General features: G+C 42.1%; 1 protein-coding gene across 1 annotated transcript; it reads left to right on the top strand.

Moving 5' to 3' along the window:
• The first annotated feature begins 417 nt into the window (after positions 1-417).
• Positions 418-17444, top strand: LOC111151625 (coilin). Its single transcript, XM_022509737.1, is given in 8 exon segments — positions 418-617; positions 619-665; positions 7789-8902; positions 9026-9112; positions 9539-9586; positions 11897-11966; positions 14700-14788; positions 16337-17444. Coding segments are annotated over 8 exon segments (1737 nt in total). The 5' UTR covers positions 418-419; the 3' UTR covers positions 16421-17444.
• Positions 17445-18501: the final 1057 nt, after the last annotated feature.

Genomic DNA, 18501 nt, shown 5'->3' on the forward strand with positions numbered 1-18501 from the left:
TTAAAACGTCGATATTTACAATATATTAGGAATTGCATCTTTTCCAACTCTTTACAATGAAAAATTTTGTCAATTAAATGTATTGGGAGTTACTGTTTTTTGAAATTCTTTTCCGTATAAAAGCAAATATCTGAGAAGACAGCTACTGAGAAGTGCTTGTTTATTCAGAGAGTTGCCTAAATTCGGACGCTGCACAGAGTTCAGCGGAAAAGGAATTCACGTAGACTCTTTCCTAGCCCAGTGATGAACAGAATTGAATCGAATCAACCCCGCTCCGCGTTCTCGCAGGTCACGGAGCCTGTAGTAGCCACTTGGAGCCAATAGGGGGCATACGTTAAAAGGCCCCAGGGGGCGGGCCTCCGAGCACGCCTCTCGGTAGCCCTGTGGTGTCTCTGGGCTTCCGTTGAGCATCGGGCAAGATGGCGGCCTCCGAGACGGTTAGGCTACGGCTTCAATTCGATTATCCGCCGCCAGCTACCCCGCACTGCACGGCCTTCTGGCTTCTTGTCGACTTGAACAGATGCCGAGTGGTCACGGATCTCATTAGTCTCATCCGCCAGCGCTTCGGCTTCAGTTCTGGGGCCCTCCTGGGCCTCTACTTGGAGGGGGGGCTCTTGCCCCCCCGCCGAAAGCGCGCGCCTGGTACGAGACAACGACTGCCTCAGGTGCGCGCTGCGCGGTGTCGGGGTGTCGGGGTGGGCGGCGGGCCGGGGACGCGCCTGCGCACGCCCGGGGCGCCTCGGGCACCTGGAGGCCGCGCGTGGGTGGGCAGTGGGGGAGTGGGGAGGGGGCCTTGGGGGTGGGCGTGGGGTGGGGCTGTCAAGCTGCACGTTAGTGAATCCCGGAGATGCTGATTGGGCTAGGCAGGTTTGGGGCTCAGGAATCCGCTGGGTAAGGAGCATCCTTTCCCCCGGAGTGCTTCTGAGCCAGGTGATTGGTGACCAAACTTGGAAAGACCCTGATTTTGCGCGTGGGCCCGGCCGGTGTTTCTTTCAGCCCTGGTTCAGCGGGCACTCCCTTAACGAGGCACTGTGTTACGTTCTCATGGCACACATGTGCCTGAGACCCGGCCTTCCCCTGGCGGCTCTCAGGGTCAGGTGCAGGGGACACAGGCAAATGGGAGCAGTCGTTATTTTTTCAAAGGGTGCCGTTCGCCCTACCTACGTGAGCTCCTGCTAGGTCTTCCGAGACTTACAGTGTCGTTCTTGTCATACGTGGGTGTTTTGTGGTTCTTTTAAATAGATATTTGGGACCTTTTTGGGTTGTGAATTGGGAAATAAGATAGTTTTAAATATTTTGGAAGTTAAAAATAATGATACTAAGAGGAGTATCAAGGAGCCATTGTGGTATGGATTGCCCAGGTGTGGTTCATTTGTTTCAATGAAATGGTAAGACATTATCATATCAGTTTGAACTTTTTTGACTAATTCATTCAGGTCTTCTTTTTAAAGCTCAGCTCCAATGAAAAAATTCTAAAGTTATGAACCAGCCTACTTTCTCTGCTTGCTCTTTGTTGAATAGTCTGTTCCTTAGAACATGTCAGATTCACAAGATTTCTTCATAAGATTTCTTCAGGGAATTCAGTTCAGAACAATAACCACATCTGTGTGTGTGTGTGTGTGTGTGTGTGTGTGTCTTAAAATCAGGAGTGCTGTGATTTGTTGAGAATGTTTAGCTGTTTCTAAAGACAATTTGAAATAGTCCAAATTTCAAAAAAAAAGTTCTTTTTCCTTTTTCTTTCACTGTTAACGGCTCTCTATTATTTCTGTAATTCAGGGACTGCTTAAATATTACAATTCAATTGCAAGGACTGCCTCTCCTCCTGTTAACTCTCCTTTCTGGACTATTCCCGCCTAATGAATTAATAACCTGCTGCTCACTAACTGCAGTTATACCTCAATTAATGAATCATCTGGGAATTACACTCTTTATAACGAAGTTAATGTCAAAAGCAAGCCATGACAGCTGTTAGAGGAAATAAATACAGCACAATGGCAGGAAGAATTTGTCCTAAACACTTAAAATGTGTGATTGTGTGTGGTAAAATGGCAGCTGGCTTCGGTGGTAAATGGGGCAGACCTTAGAAAAAAACTGAGTTTGGGAAAATTTTGTGTATTTTTGTGGTTGCCTGTTTTTAATCATTCTGTGTTCCAGCAGATTCACCTTTCTCCAGAGCTACAGAAGAAAGCATAGTCTCTTTTCTTAAAGGTTTCTAGTATTGCAAAATAACTAGTTTCGTGGTTCAGTATATTATCTTCTTGTGTGATGTCAGCAATCAGCCTGGATAATTATAATTAGGTTGTGCTGCTAAGTGCGGAAGATGATGGAGAAGGGAGAGATCATCATGGAACACATGGTCTGGGACTCTCACAGTTCCTTGACGGACATGTTAGAAATGGAAATGCTAGATGGCCCAGGAGAGTTGTAGAGGCAAACGCTAGCCTGACTTGGTGTAGAGATAAGTCTGACTGCAGAAGGAGTCTGTCGGGACTGCCGTAGTACTGAGGAAAGTCTCACGAGGAAAGGTGGAACCAGCTGGTGGGAGGCTTGAGAGGCTGCTTTCCGGTGGCCATTTCCTCACAGCCCATTCTCTCAGGACCCAGAATCTGACTTTTTCTGCTCTGACAGACCAAAAAAAGTTGCACTTCAGAATAGTTCAAGGGAAGAAGTCCCTTATTTCTCTTCTCACATTCTCTTCCCACACCCTACTCTCTAGAAGTATCCTCAGTTAAGTTTGGGGTCTATCTTCCCAGATTTTTTCCATACACGTGCAAACATGTATACTTACCCTTTTTAAATATACATGTTATCGTAATAAACATAGTGTCCTGCACCTCACTTTTTTTTTTTTACCTGACATATCATGGGTATCTTTCATTTGAGTGTACATTATTCTTTTTTAAATTTTTTATTTTCTATTTTTAGGAGAGAGAGAGAGACAGAGGGAGGGAGGGAACGAGCGGGGGGAGGGGCAGAGGGAGAGGGAGAGGGAGAAGCAGGCTCCCCACTGAGCAGGGAGCCTGAAGCAGGACCCTGGGATCATGACCTGAGCCAAAGGCAGACTTTTAACTGACTGAGCCACCCAGGTGCCCCTACATCATTCTTTCTAAATGCCATGTAATATCCTTTTACATGACATGTCAATTTCTTTAACCATCCTCTTACTAATGGACCTTTTAGATTGTTATCTGAGCTCATTTGGGCTGCTATGATAAAAATACCATAAACTGGGTAGCTTATAAACAACAGAAATTTATTTCTCACAGTTCTAGAGGCTGGGGAGTCCAAGATCAAGGGGCCAGCAGATTCAGTGTCTGGTGAGCTTTGCTTTCTGGTTCATAGACAGCACCTTCTCATTGTGCCCTCACTGTGGAAGGGACTAGGGAGGGCTGTGGAGCACTAATCTGGTTTGTGAGGGTTCTGCCCCCATGACCTAAGCACCTTCCAGAGTCCCCACCTCCTAATTATATCACCTTGGCAGTTAGGGTTTCAACGTATGAATTTTTCAGCGACGCAAACATTTAGAATATGGCAGGTTGGTTTTTTTTTTTAAGATTTTATCTTTAAGTAATCTCTACATCCAGTGTGGGGCCCAAACTTACAACCCCAAGATCAAGAGTTACACGCTCCAGGGGCGCCTGGGTGGCTCAGTGGGTTAAAGCCTCTGCCTTCAGCTCAGGTCATGATCTTAGGGTCCTGGGATCGAGTCCCGCGTCAGGCTCTCTGCTCAGCAGGGAGCCTGCTTCCTCCTCTCTCTGCCTTCCTCTCTGCCTACTTCTGATCTGTCTCTGTCAAAGAAATAAATAAAATCTTTAAAAAAAAAAAAAAAGAGCTACACGCTCCATTGACTGAGCCAGCTAGGTGACCCCCTCATGATGGTTGTTTTCTGTTTTTCACTGGTACATACTGCTGTAGTAAACGTTCTTGTACATTCTTGTGTACGTGGGCAGTAGTTCAGCAGGATACATTCCTAGAAGAGGTACTTTTTGGTCAGATTTTAAAAATTGGTGAGTATTGTCAAACTGGCCTCCAGAAAAGTTGTACCGATCTGTGTTTATGCCAGTAATATGTTGAGTTACTTTTGTTCAGTATTGTGTGAAAGGTACGAGAGCAGAGTGATTAAGAGTTCAGGTTCTGGAGTCAGACCCCTAAGTTTGAATCATGGCTCATTAGCTGTGTTCCCTTGGTCAAGTACTTTTACCTCTTTGAAGGGGATAATGTAGCAGCCAGGCAGGAGGGAGGCTGCAGGGACTGAGGGGACCCAAACAGGGTGCAGCACTACCTTTTTACTCTCCTTGTTGCTATTCACCTCCATTTGGTGGGACAAATTCATTAACCCCCCCCAACTCCTGGCCTCAGAGGACTAACAATTATTGTATTAATAAAAATTAGAGTTAGCATTTGGATAGTTCTTGCTCTGAGTCTGGCATTGCTCTAAACATAGATGATAGCTCATCTGAATATTATAATTATTATCACTGTCCCCATTTTTACAAATGAGAAAGATTGAGGTAATATTTAAAAATTTTACTTAAAGTGGCAGAAGAATTTGAATCCAGTCACTTTGACCTTGGCAGGCTGTGGGTTTGGGGTATTAGGCAGTGCAGCTGGGTGTGGCTGTATTTCTGTATGATAGAATCCTAGAAGTGAAATTGCACATTTAAAGGGAGTGCCTTGCATTTTGGGGTGCTTGGACAGCCCAGTCGGTTGAGTGTTGGACTCGGTTTCTGCTTCAGTTATGATTTTATGGGCTGTGAGATTGAGCCCTGCAGTTGGGCTCCAAGCTCAGTGGGGAGTCTGCTTAAAGATTCTCCCCCTCAAAAAAAAAAAAAAAAAAAAGATTCTCCCCCTCTGCTCCCCCCGCCCACTTGCTTGGGCACAGGCTCTGTCTCTCAAATAAATAAATAAATCTTAAAAAATAAATAAAGGGAGTGCCTTGCATTTTGATAATACCACCCAGCTTGCCCTGAAAGAGTTTGCATGAACATTGAAGAGTCTTGTTTTAAAAAAATTTCTTGGAATTAAATCTCTTTTATTGCTAATTACGTAGGTAATTCACTTCTCTTCGTACAAGGACAGCTACATTTATTGTTTGTGATCCAAGAAGAGAAATGAAGGATATTCCTAGGGAAAGTGTATACTCAGGAAGGGATGATAGCTCAGCAGACCCTAACGAACCATTCCTTATCCTCGGGATGGCGGTTTGTCTCTCAGTCTTACTGTGTTCCAAACGGAAATAATTCTCCTCAGGAATAGCAGATAGTGAGTGAGGCTGCAGCAATCACAGGTCATACCTTTATGCCGGTAGCCCCAGATTCGATGTCTTCAGCATAGGTGAGGTGATGCCAGGGGCTGCGTGTTGAAAGTGTGTTGGTGTTGCAGCAGGTACTGTGTTCCAGGGATCTAGTAAACCAGTGACTGAACTGAGAACCTCGCAACCATCTTCACAGTTTGATGGGAAATTTGGTCTGAACTGGTTGCCTCAGGATTGAAGCTTGAATCATAACATTGCTACGAGTAAAACAAATTGATGAAGAATGTCAGGGGACAATCCAATATACTGCAGGTTTCTTAGTAGTTCTTAGATTCACAGGATGCCAGCCTACTTTTTGCCCTTGCTGCTACATGCTAAAGTCCATCCCGGGCATAGAGGGTAATGTGTTTTTATAAATTAAATCCCTGATCCTTCAGACTTTTATTTCTGTCTATCCTGATAGCAGCAGCTTTGATTTTACTTTGCTTTGTATGTGTCTGTGTATTTGTGTATTCTGCAGAATAATCTGGTATGTTTTTTTCAGCTACCACATGATAAATCACAGGATTACTATCCCATTAAAAATTTTTTTAAAATGCCTACATCTTCTTATTCCCCAATTACACTTTTTCCCCCCAAATATGATTATTTAATCTTTCTGTGGTCACTAAAAAAACTTGATGAAATATATAGCTGGATAAAAATGTATTAAAAATATAATGTCTGCTTTTAGCAGGCAACTTTAAGCACCCACTATGCACTTGACTTTCGGGACACTCTCAGCTTTCCATCATTGGACTGCACGTGTTAGAATTAGCTGTTGCCAGTTCATGGAACAACAGAGTTTCTTTACTATGATAATAATTTTGGATGAAGTGTGTTAGGGCTCTCCAGAGAAACCTAGAGTAAAAGATAATAGATATATGAATAGGAACTTGTTTAAGGAATTGGCTCATGAGATAATGGAGGCTGAGGGGTCCCAAGATCCACAGTTCGCAAGCCGGAAATCTAGAAGAACCAACGATAAGGTTGAAGTCCAAGTCCAAAGACTTCAGATCCGGGGAGTCGATGGTGTAAGTTCCAGTCCTAGTCGGAGTCTGAAGGCTGAGGTCCCAGCTCAGACACGTGGGCGAAGAGAGGCCATTCAGGCCTTCAGTGGATTGGATGAGGCGCACTCACCCACTGGGGTGGGCAATCTGTGTGACTTAGTCTACCAATTCAGATGTTAATCTCATCTAGAAACACCCTCACAGACAAACCCAGAACAGTGTCTAACCAAATGTCTGGGCACCCATGGCCCAGTCAAGTTGACATATAAAATTAATAATCACAGAATTGAACTTTATGATGGCTTTTCACTATCCCAGAGAACATAAATTGTTAGAAAAATTTCCCCCAGATTTCAACAGAATAAAAGTAAAATCTGAATTTAAGAAAAAGTTCACATTTATTTTTAAAATTTTTTAATTTTTTTTTTTTTTTTTTTTGACAGAAATCACAAGTAGGCAGAGAGGCAGGCAGAGAGAGAGGAGGAAGCAGGCTCCCTGCTGAGCAGAAAGCCCGATGTGGGGCTCGAACCCAGGACCTGGGATCATGACCTGAGCGGAAGGCAGCGGCTTAACCCACTGAGCCACCCAGGCGCCCCTTAAATTTTTTTTAAAGATTTTATTTATTTATTTGACAGAGAGAGAGAGAGACAGTGAAGAGAGGGAACACAAGCAGGGAGAGTGGGAGAGGGAGAAGCTGGCTTCCTGCTGAGCATGGAGCCCTATATGGGACTCATCTCAGGATCCTGGGATCATGACCTGAACCTAAGGCAGATGCTTAATGATTGAGCCACCCAGGTCCCAGCAGCCTGCATTTAAAAACAAAAATAGAGGGGCGCCTGGGTGGCTCATTGGGTTAAAGCCTCTGCCTTCGTGATCCCAGGGTCCTGGGATTGAGCCCTGCATCAGGCTCTCTGCTCAGTGGGGAGCCTGCTTCCTCCTCTCTCTCTCTCTGCCTGCCTCTCTGCCTACTTGTGATCTCTCTGTCAAATAAATAAATAAAATCTTTAAAAAACAAACAAAAAACAAAAAATAGATACTCTGCATTATCACTATTTGGGATAGGCAACATAATAGAGTGGAAAGATTGTGAACTTTGAGGTTAGACAAACTGGTTTGAATCCCATTTCTGCTGATTATTAGCTGTGGATCTTGGGCAGGTTATGTGTCTGAACTGTAATTTTGTGATCTGTTTTAGAATGAAGGATACCTGCTTCATGGTGGCATTTAGATTAGAGAAAAGGTCTAGAAAATATTTGGGATGCAGAAGATACTCAAGAAATAGAACTAGTCATTAGAAAGTTGACCGTAAGTGATACCATATAGGCCATTTTGTCAAAATGAGTCTTTTGTCCTTAAGTGATTTGACACTTTTTTCATTGCCTGGTGGCAGGGGTAGCTTGCAATCATCTCCTTATATAACTGTGTCCTGGAGACGTGCTTGTCCAGGAGACGTGTTCACTGTGACTTTCTCTCCTGTTTTGATAGAGTTAAATTAGAAGAGAGAGCAGCTGCTGAGGATACCGTGACAGTCAAGAATGGTGATGATAGTCATTTATTACCTAGAAAAGGAAAGAAGAGGGCATTTAAGTTGGAGGACGGTGAAGAAACTGAACTAGATTACAAAAATTTAAAGAAACAGTGGAAGAGGCAAGAGAACAATATTGATGAGAAGACCTTGGATCTGGAACCAAAAGCCGTCACAGATCCAAGTGTGAGGAAAAAAAGCAAGAGAAAAAGCAAAGCCATGTGTAGTGTCATGGATGGTGATGACGAAGGAACCAAAAGAAAATCACCAAAGAGAAAGGAGAAATGTGAATATAAAAAACAGACGAAAAACTCCAGGTCTTCCAAAGCACAGACAGTGAAGGACTGGGCTGCCCCGAACTGTGGTCCTCTGAAAGGCTCGCCTGCTAGAAATAGCCTTGTCAAAGCCAAAAGGAAAGGTGGCACGAGCATTAGTACAAAAGATAGTCCCATTTCCTCCTCAGAGTCTGAGTCTTACCATGAATCAACCAGTGATGGTCTCAGCCATGTCATCTTGGAGGTCAGAAATTCTTCAGAGAAAATACCAACTGAGTCATCAAAGGAAGGACCCTCTACCAAAAACACAGCTGCAATCAAAGTGACCGCCAAAACTGGCTTCAATTCTACGGCCGTCAAGGGCAAGACGACTAGAACATCATCTTCTAGTTCAGACTCTAGCTCAGAGTCAGATGACCAGAGCACGGTGTCCAAGAGCACCCCAGAGCGCGCTGCCGGCTTCTTAAAGCCAGTAGGCCTCTTTGCGGGGCGAGGCTGTCCAGGCCCAGGGCCCTGCTCACAGCCTCCCACTGCTGCCGCCTGGAAGCATTCTGACGCCAACAGTGCCAGACCGGCCCCTCCTGCTCCCCCTCCCAATGTGACTCTCCCCGCTGGTTTGGGAAGAGGTTGGGGGAGAGGAGAGGACCTTCTTTCTTGGAAGGGGGCTAGGGGCCGGGGGATGCGGGGGAGAGGCCGAGGCCGAGGGCAGGCCATTTCCTTTGTGTTAAATAGAAACACGGACTATCAGAAGCACCAGCAGTTAAATGAAGTGGTCACGAACTCATCTACTATTATCCAGGCAAGTACAATTTCTTCTGAGCGTACCTCTTCCCCTTCTCCCACAGGGTGTGTCTGGAGCAGATGTCACGGGTTCGCTTTTTTTCACCAGTAACAGACTCCCATGACTCATGCTGTTTTTCAGAATCCAGTAGAGACACACAAGAAGGACTACAGTTTGTTACCACTGTTAGCAGCTGCTCCTCAAGTTGGAGAAAAGATTGCGTTTAAGGTATATTTTAAAACCACAACAATTACAACAAAAAGATTATCCTCCCTCCAAATAAACTTAATCATTAGCAGCTCAGAATTATATATGCATAGAGACCCTTTTCCAGATCATATCTGCCCTGTTTTTGTACCTGGCATGCAGTAGGTGCCTACTTATTGTTTCGGGAACGAATAAAAATGGCTTAGCCCAGTGTCTGGAACATAGCAAGTGCTCAATAAAAAAAGGGCTCAAATTCATGCACACTCCACCACAATATCCTCCCTCAAATCAAAGAAACCTTTCCCACTGGAACCCCTGTTTTGCCACCAGTTCATGGTAGGACCCCCAGGGTGGTGGGGTGTGCACCCTAACCCGGCATATTCTCCCAGGGGCAGAGGAGAGGAGCCGCAGAATTTGTGTATTTGTGGGCTCTTTCTTCTTTTGTAGCTTTTGGAACTAACGTCTGATTATTCTCCTGATGTCTCTGATTACAAGGTAAGGCTTTTTATTTAAAAATAACTTAGTATATTAAAGAAGCTAAAGTTGTATTTAGTGCTGCTAATATGGATAATTTTGCTTTTTTGGAGTAAATAATGTTGTAAAGTAGAAAATGGGAACATTATCAAAGTGTAAACTTGTATCACTGGAGCCTTCAGCGTCATTTTCCTTGCACTTGAGGGTGAATGCAGGACAATGATGAATTTTAATTTTTTTAAGTCATTTTTTTCTAAGCAGCTTAGACATTTGCACGCTTATTTGAAGCCACTCCCCCAGGATCCTAAACTTTGAAAGGAAATAATGAATAGCTGTTAGCCAGAAAATTTGATTATTTTCATCATAGGAATCTATTTTATATAATTGTGAATTACTGTAGATTCTTATGGTCTAACACAGCCCCTTTTGCATTATCTGTTAACCACGGGTAACTCACAAATATTATCCTTGAAATTTATTCACTAAACATCTGTGTGGGACTTTACATTAGCATGAGCTTTATCATAATTCAGTAAAAGCTTAACTCCAGTGGGATTATAGAATTGCATGTTTCCTTTTTCACCCATTCAAAATTTTGTTAAAATGCATAATTTTTTATTTTGATGTAATATATAGAATATAAGGGCATTTAAAAAATAATAATTGGTAATGTTAACATAGTAATACAGAGAAAGTACAAGGAGATTTGATTTAATCTGAGTTGATACCTTGGAAGACTTTTTTTTTAAACCTTGGAAGACTTTTAAAATCCTGTTAAGAACCTTTCCTCAAAAGCAGACTAGAAGAAGAATTAATTCATGAAGGGGTTTCGTCCGTCAGTTCTGGATAATTAGTATTTCATCGTATTTTTTATCTTAGCCTCTTATTATAAGTAACATATAAGTTATCATCTAAAGCAGGATACTTGTGAGTGAAAAGGATTAATATTATACTAATAACTGTCCTGGAAGGAAATGTAAATGGGCCTGTCTTGGGCAAACCAGGATTTTTTTTTTAAGATTTATTTATTTGACAGAGAGAGATCACAAGTAGGTAGAGAGGCAGGCGGAGAAGAGGAGAAGAGGAGGCTCCCTGCTGAGCAGAGAGCCCAAAGCGGGGCTCGATCCCAGGACCCTGGGATCACGACCCAAGCAGCAGGCAGAGGCTTTAACCCACTGAGCCACCCGGGCATCCCAAACCAGGATGTTTTGTCACCTTATGGTAGATAAGGACTTTAATTCTGTGATATGTGGGGAGATGGATAAATACAGAATTAATGTATGTCCTACAGCACAAATTGTGAGTCTAGATACTGATTTTTTTAAAAATGCATATTAAATCAATGTTGGTCATAGTTATTACCCTGGAAAGCTATTTGCTTACTTTTCCTGGTATTTTTAGGACTTTCTGGAAATTACTTTCAAAACCATTTGCAGAGTGAAAATCAGTCCCAGTTTTTGCTTTGACCTCAAGTGCTGTTATCTAGCTGATCACTGGCTTTATTCCTGAAGCTTGTCTTCAGAAGTCAAATCTGTCTTCAAAGAATGTAGTCTCCTCCACCCCTGACCCTGTCTCATGTGTATGCACCTACCTGCGGGATTTTAACCGATGGAAGTGACTGAGTGACGCCGCAGAAGTCAGTGCAATGGAAGAAGACTTTATTACCTAAATTTCCCGAGGGAGCAGGGAATGCCATATTGTGCAGGCCCTTGGGGGAAAGTACCTGGACCTCACCTGGATCTCATTCAGAGGCAGAAGCAGGAATGAGGAGAAACCGTGTGCCAGGGCCTTTACTGGGGTTTCCTTGGGGTAGGCAAGGCAGGATGGGGGAAACAGTTTAAGATTGGCTACTTTGAATAATTAGCAGGCTTTGGGCTGTAGGGGCTGTCCCTAGTTGTGTGGTATTTGCCTTTGGGATGATTTCGACCAGGGAAAATAGTGGCTTGAGGTATGGGAGTTCTTTTTCTCCTATAGGTGGATTTATTTAAAAATTTTTTTTAAAAGATTGTATTTATTTATTTGAGAGAGAGCATAAGTGGGGGGTGAGGAGGAGCAGAGAGAAAAGGAGAAGCAGACTTCCTGCTGAGCAGGGAGTCCAACGCAGGACTTGATCCCAGAACCCTGGGATCATGACCTGAGCTGAAGGCAGATGCTTAACCGACTGAGCCACCCAGGCGCCCCTAAAAGAAGTTTTAATATTGAGATAAAATTTGTATAATGTAAAATTTACCATTTTAACTATTTTAAAGTATAAAATAATAATTAGGTGGTTTTAATATATTCTTAATGTTTCACATGTTGGTTTTTGACTTGGACTTTTATTTTTGAAAGGAAGGAAAAATACTAAGCCACAATCCAGAGACCCAGCAAGTAGATATAGAAATTCTTTCATCCTTACCTGGTGAGTCTTCTAGAAAAGAATTTGAAAATTTAGGCTCTTCATATCTGCATTGGTTTCTAAATAGCTTTTATACCCAGGAGCTGCTCTCTGCCTTGGCCTCCATGACTAACTCTCCACTTCTCCCGTTGGCACAGTGCAGCTCTGCGGACCCGTGCTCCCCCTTAGTGGAGGTGTATGTCCACTAAGCGTTGTTGGATTTGTTTCCAAAGCCATTAGACAAGTTTTCTTAGTCCTATAATTATGTAATTTCATAAAAATTACATAAACTGATGAGCACTGATTGCAAAAGGAATTATTTCTATGTAACATAAATTGAATGCTGACCAAAGAGTGTAACTAAGAAATTTGTTGGATTATGGATCTGCCAAAAGAGATTGGGAGGAATCTGGTAAGAAATCTAGGAAGATTTCCAACTTAGGCTGCCTTGCTAGTGTTTGCATTCTTGTATCCCTTTAAAAAAAAAAAAACCTCAGAACTGGAAATTGTAGAACTAGCAGACATATATTAAGTATATGGTTTATAGAAGAGAGATAACTGTAGTCAGCAGGCTCCTAAGAACTACTTAGTTCTCTTTCAAAAGAATTGGTAAATGAATATACTTTTGTGTGTTAAGTCAAAATAAAATGTCTAAAGTACATGTGCCATCCACACTCTCACACATTATTTCAAATGCTTCCCTGCTTTATCCCTGATTCACCTCACCCATTATTGGTTCTAAAATCTGGGAATAAGAGAGCTTTCACTGAATATGGCTTCACTTGGGTCATATTGGCCAAAGAGCAGGGGAGATCCCTTTTTCTCTAGCAGCCCCTAAGGCAATTAAAATGTTAAATAAATGACTAGAAATAACTTAAATTGGTTTTCCAGCTTTCTTCTAATTAGGTTTAATTTGAAGAAATCTCCCTTCCTAGGAATGGTGGACAGAGAGGTTTGTCCATGGTCAAATTCATGGATACAGCCTGATCACTGTTTGTCAGGTGATTGGCAGTGAGAACATCCAGTTAGAACTTTTCTTCTTTGGAGCATCTAGAAGTGGCTTTATCTGTTCAGTAATAGAAATACAGGTAGTCCTCGCTTTGCATGGTTCTGATCATACATATATATATATAGGAACTTTTGTTCCCATGGTTTGGTTACATAACACCAGTTCCCAGTGACATCAGGTATGCTGTTAGCTGTGAATAACCACATGAAGTACTGCCAGCTTTTCGGTCTGCAGATCACTATGTCAGTAACAGATGCCCATCGTGATCAGTGACCAATGACATCACTTCCAGGTCTCCCGGTGATTGGTCACTGTGCATCTGTTACTCCATCCCCAGACACACTGCTACACGTGTGGTTTGCTGCCTCCTTGTCTCTCAGGATAAACCCACATGGCATTTTACAAAAATGTATGTTGAGGTAGGGAATTGGTCAACAAACCTGAAAGTACAACAAAAAAACAAAAAGTGATGATTCTGGAGGTGATATGCAAATGGGTTCAAGTGGAGTGGGGTCAGAGGTAACAGCTGACCTTGTGGATGTTGGCCCTGTAGTTCATGTGAACTTCTTGACATAAATGAGGAAGGATGGTGGTGACGAAAGAGCTATTTCATGATGAAGATAAGAGCTCAAAGGATAAAATCCTGAAAGCTGGTGCACACTTAGGAAGGAGTCTGCTGCTTTTGCAAGTGTAGAAAAGACTCTCCCTCTATGTTGTCGTTACATGGCAGGAAGGCAAGCACTGTTTAAACCACTCTTGCTAATAGCTTGTTCTTTTCTTTTCTTTTTTTTTTTTTAAGATTTTTATTTTTAAGTCATCTCTACACCCAAAGTGGGGCTTGAACTCATGACCCCAAGATCTAGAGTCACATGCTCTACTGACTGAGCCAACCAGGTGCCTGGATAAGTTTTTTTATTTTCTTAAGATTTTATTCATTTATTAGATAGAGAGAGAAATCATATGTAGGCAGAGAGAGAGAGGGAGAAGCAGGCTCCCCGCTGAGCAAAGAGCCTGATGTGGGGCTCAGTCCCAGGGCCCTGAGATCATGACTTGAGCTGAAGGCAGAGGCCCAACCAACTGAGCTACCCAGGCGCCCCCTGGATAAGTTTCTTAACAAAGAGATAGAGCACTAATTCTTTCTGGTAGTTGAGATTACAGTGTACTACATGCATAATATTTTTGCTATTTTTCATCTCCCAATAGAGATTTTAATGTTTTGACAATTTTAAAAATGTCTTGAGACCATCATGATTTTCCCCCATTGATTATTCAGATTGTTCAGCCTGCCATGGTCATTTTTATGACCCCTCACTACCGTACAAAGCGAGCACTGCTGTATTGCCGAGTAATAAGTATGTTTAATTTTGAGGACAGAGCAAGATAGACAAATTTTGCAGAATTCAGATTACCTTTCCCAGCTGGAATATATCAGTAGTCTTTTGGGTTATCTAATGGTTACACCTATTCTTCTCTGAGAGTACTAATAACAGTGTATCAAGCTCATTGCTCTTTCGATGAAGGAAAGAGTCTCTCTGATAAATGTCCAGGAAGCTCCCATCTGCTGTTACAGGGCTTTCTCAGGGTCTCCTGTCACCGAGCACCCCATACTTTCATGTGTGTACCCAGCCTCCACATCAATGGACAGTTTGTTTGTGGTTGTTTTTCTAATGATGTAAATTCCCTGTAGAGGAACGTTTTCACTACTGGGAAATGACTTATTGTCTCTCCTTCCCACTGTCTGGTTTCAGCCATGAAGGAACCTGGGAAATTTGATTTGGTTTATCACAACGAAAATGGAACTGAGGTAGTGGAGTATGCTGTGACGCAAGAGAAGAGGGTAGGCGCACTTTGCTTCTTGGGATTGCTTGGTCGTCCGTTCTCTCAGCTGGCTACTGGCAGTCTGGAAGGTGACATTGCAGCTTCCTGAACTGCCTATATTAAAGTCATAAAAGCTCTACGCTCTGGGATCCCTGGTGTGCCTACAGGGTGGCAGTGTCCGTGCCCAGTGCCAAGTTAGGGTGCCGTCTTGGATCTCAAAGAGCCAACAGGACAAGGTGCACAAATAATAGAATCTTACTGAAGATTATAGAGTTGCATTAAAACAACTCTGTAAGGGTTTCATTAGGGAAGAGTAGCATATTTTTAAAACTTCATTGATATATACTTTGAGTAAAGTGTATATAGTATATAGCTTGAAGGATTGTCATAATTGAACATACCCATGTCACCAGCACCTGGGTCAAGAAACAGAACATTAACAGCCCCCCTGGAAATCCCCATCATGTCTCCTTGCAGTCACTACCATCTCCCAAATGTTACCATGATTCTGACTTACAACAGCATACATGGTTTTGAAGAATGACATAAAAGGATGATTCTGTCTTTTGACTTCTGTTTAAATTCTTAAATTGCTATTTTAGGAAATATCTGGCTTAGAGGTTTTAGGCAGTCAGGCTTCTAGAGTTGCTGGCAACGCCTGGCTCATTAGGCTGTGCTAGCATTAAACTAAATAGAATTTATATTTAAAAAAGTGCTTCCTCTTAAGATGTTTATATTTGAAGTTTATGGATATTATTCTGTAACTTTCAGTATTGCAAATTCACATTTTAGAAATGTAAACTTGTAGAAACCCTAACCAGACTATGATTTGCTTTGTCTTTAGGATAGGCGACACTCTTAGGGATTTATTCCAAAAACAAATTTTTAGGGTCTGTGGTAGGATCAGCAGATTTCGCCAAGTCTCCTATACTTCTTTATTTGCAATGTGTGCCTCTTTACTTTTTTATTGAAAGGTATTCTTGGAAACTACACTGGAAAATTAACCTTGGAAGCGTTCCTCTCTATGCCTTATTATACAGGGGCTAGAAGCGGAGCCTGTCATTACCATTCTCTGACACTAGATGGTGCTCATGATTCATCCACGTGGCCCGAGTGTGGGCATTTGTTTGCTCTCTGTGAAACAGGAGCTGCCTTCTAGGTGTAGGCAGCGCAGAGTAGCGCTGTGCAATGGAACATTAGGAGTCCACTGATAACCCTTAAGGGCCACATCTGCCTGTGAAGAGTCCATGGGCCGCCAAGCCACAGAGTCCTGCTGGGCAAATACCCTTGACCCTGGGTAACCAGCTGCCCCACACCCTGGCCCGTCCCATCCCTACCCTGCTGGAAATGAAGGAAAGGTGCAGTGTGTTTAATGTAAAGTGTAGTTGCATTCTAGGTAAACAGTTCTTCTAGCTAATTGGACTCATCTTACTGGGACTCAGGTCATTCCAGGTCTTCAACCGTTCTGCACAAATGGAAATTTACATGACTGAAGTTTTTAACCAAGTGAAACCTGTATGATCTCAAAATGAAGCCCCTAAACCAAATATTTTGTATTTTTCCTCAGATCACTGTTTTTTGGAGAGAATTGATTGATCCAAGATTGATTGTTGAGCCTCCAAGTACCATACCAAGTACAGAGCCTGCTTGAGGATGACCTCTCCATCTCATAGTTTATAAATGTCTTGTTTATGAAAGTGACTATAACCTGAACTTTAAAAAAAAAAAAAAAGATTTGAAAGTTGTATGCATTTTTTGTTCACTTTACTGCTAGGAAAAAAATCTACCTCATCATTTAAAATAACATGGGTGTTGCTTTTTGTAGATCTTTTTTTTTCTTCTTCCAAGCTTAATTTCAGTAACAAAATTTAATACATGACATTCCCTGCAGGCATTGTTACATATCAGTATATATGGTTTCTTCTTTTTTTTATTTATTTTTTGACCATCAAGTAGCCATCGTCAGTAGGAGTTTGTAACACCAAGTACAAGAAAATGCTGCATATCTTGTCTTAGTAAGTTTCATTAAGTAATGTTCTAAAACCTGAAAGCATGTTACTTGACCTAATTTTTTAACATTTGAGTTCCATTAAATATGGAACATCTTATAAATTGCAAGTATTTTATACTTGTAACTGTCAAGAATTAAGTAGCTGGGTTTATTGCAAGCAATGAGTTAGAGAATCCTTTCACATTTTTCTCAACTTTAAAATTGAGGATTTTCAGAGTCCTGTGTAGAGCAGTGAAAATAAGACCTCGTGTTTTTGCCTGGGGTGAACTGGTGTTCCACCTGGGTGAAAGGATTTCCTATGAGTTCAGACCAGGGAGCATGTTGTCTTGCTACAAGATCCTAAGCACCTGGCTGAGTGTGCTGGAGTAAGGACTGAACAGAAACTTCAGTTTCTGTTATTATTCAACACAAAGCTAAAATGGAAAAATGGCTAAATCTATACTGTGAAAATTGCTTCCTTTTACAAAAGATCAGGTTCCTCCTTTAGCTTTGCAGATTTTTAAATAAAATCCGATTGAACTACACCTCCCTGCTGAGTCATCGTGTTTGGTTGAGTATTGCAAATTGCTGTCTTGTGTCACAATAACGCAACAGATACAAATGTTCCGGAACGGGAAGCTTTGCTTTGACTGGAGAGTCTGGTGTTGCACAGTTCAGTCCAGTGAGACTCATCAGATCTAGGAGCTATTGGGCTGGTGATGCTGTCTTCTTTCAACCCGCACGACACTGATGCGCATCAAATGTGGATTTATTGATTTGTAATGAGGAGTATTACTCCAGAAAGTGTGAGGTCAGTGTGAGTAATGGGATCTCGGCACTGGGGTTCTTGTAGAGCGCACTTTCCTTCCAGGGTCTAGAAAACAAATTAAGGTAACTAGCAGGCACCGGCAGACATATGAATAAATGCTCAACATCATCATCAGAGAAATGCAGATCAAAACCACAATGAGCTATCACCTCACAGCTCTTAGAATGGATGTTGTCAAGACAAGGAATAATGAGTGTTGGTGAGGGTGTGGAGACAAGGGAATCCACTGTGCAGCCACTTCGGAAAACAGTATGCCCTCTGTTCATTGCGGCATTATTTACAATAGGCAAGATACGGAAACAAGTGTCCATTGACAGATGAAAGGATAAAGAAAATGTGTTATATATACGTATGTATTTGTTATTCAACCATAAAAAGGAATGAAATTCTGCCATTTGAGGCAACATGGATGGACCTTGAGGGTGCTATGCTAAGTGAAACAAGTCAGACAGAAAATGATAGAATGATCTCACCTATATATGCCATCTAAACAGCCCTCCCCCCGCACCCGAAAAAGGGGAACTTAGATACAGTGAACAGACTGGTGGTTGCCAGTGGTAGGGGGTGTGGGTGGGCAAAATGGGCAAATGGGGGTAAAAGGCACTAGCTTCCAGTTATAAAATAAGTCACAGGCATGTAACATACAGCATGGGGGCTATAATCAGTAATACTGTATTCCATATTTGAAAGTTGCTGGGAGAGTAGATCTTAAAAATTCCCACTACAAAAAGTTGCCATAATTATGTATGGTGGTGGATGTTTACCTACATTTATCGTGGTTATTGTTCTGCAATGGGTATATACAAATGCAGAGTCATGTTGTGTACCAGAAACTAACGTTCTATGTCAATTATACATTAGTTAAAAAAGATAATTAGTAAACATTGACTAGATCAAAGGGAAGTGTTGAACT

The sequence above is a fragment of the Enhydra lutris genome, unplaced genomic scaffold (assembly GCF_002288905.1).
Source record: "Enhydra lutris kenyoni isolate GAN:26980312 unplaced genomic scaffold, ASM228890v2 scaffoldscaffold26, whole genome shotgun sequence".
NCBI classification, from domain to species: domain Eukaryota; kingdom Metazoa; phylum Chordata; class Mammalia; order Carnivora; family Mustelidae; genus Enhydra; species Enhydra lutris.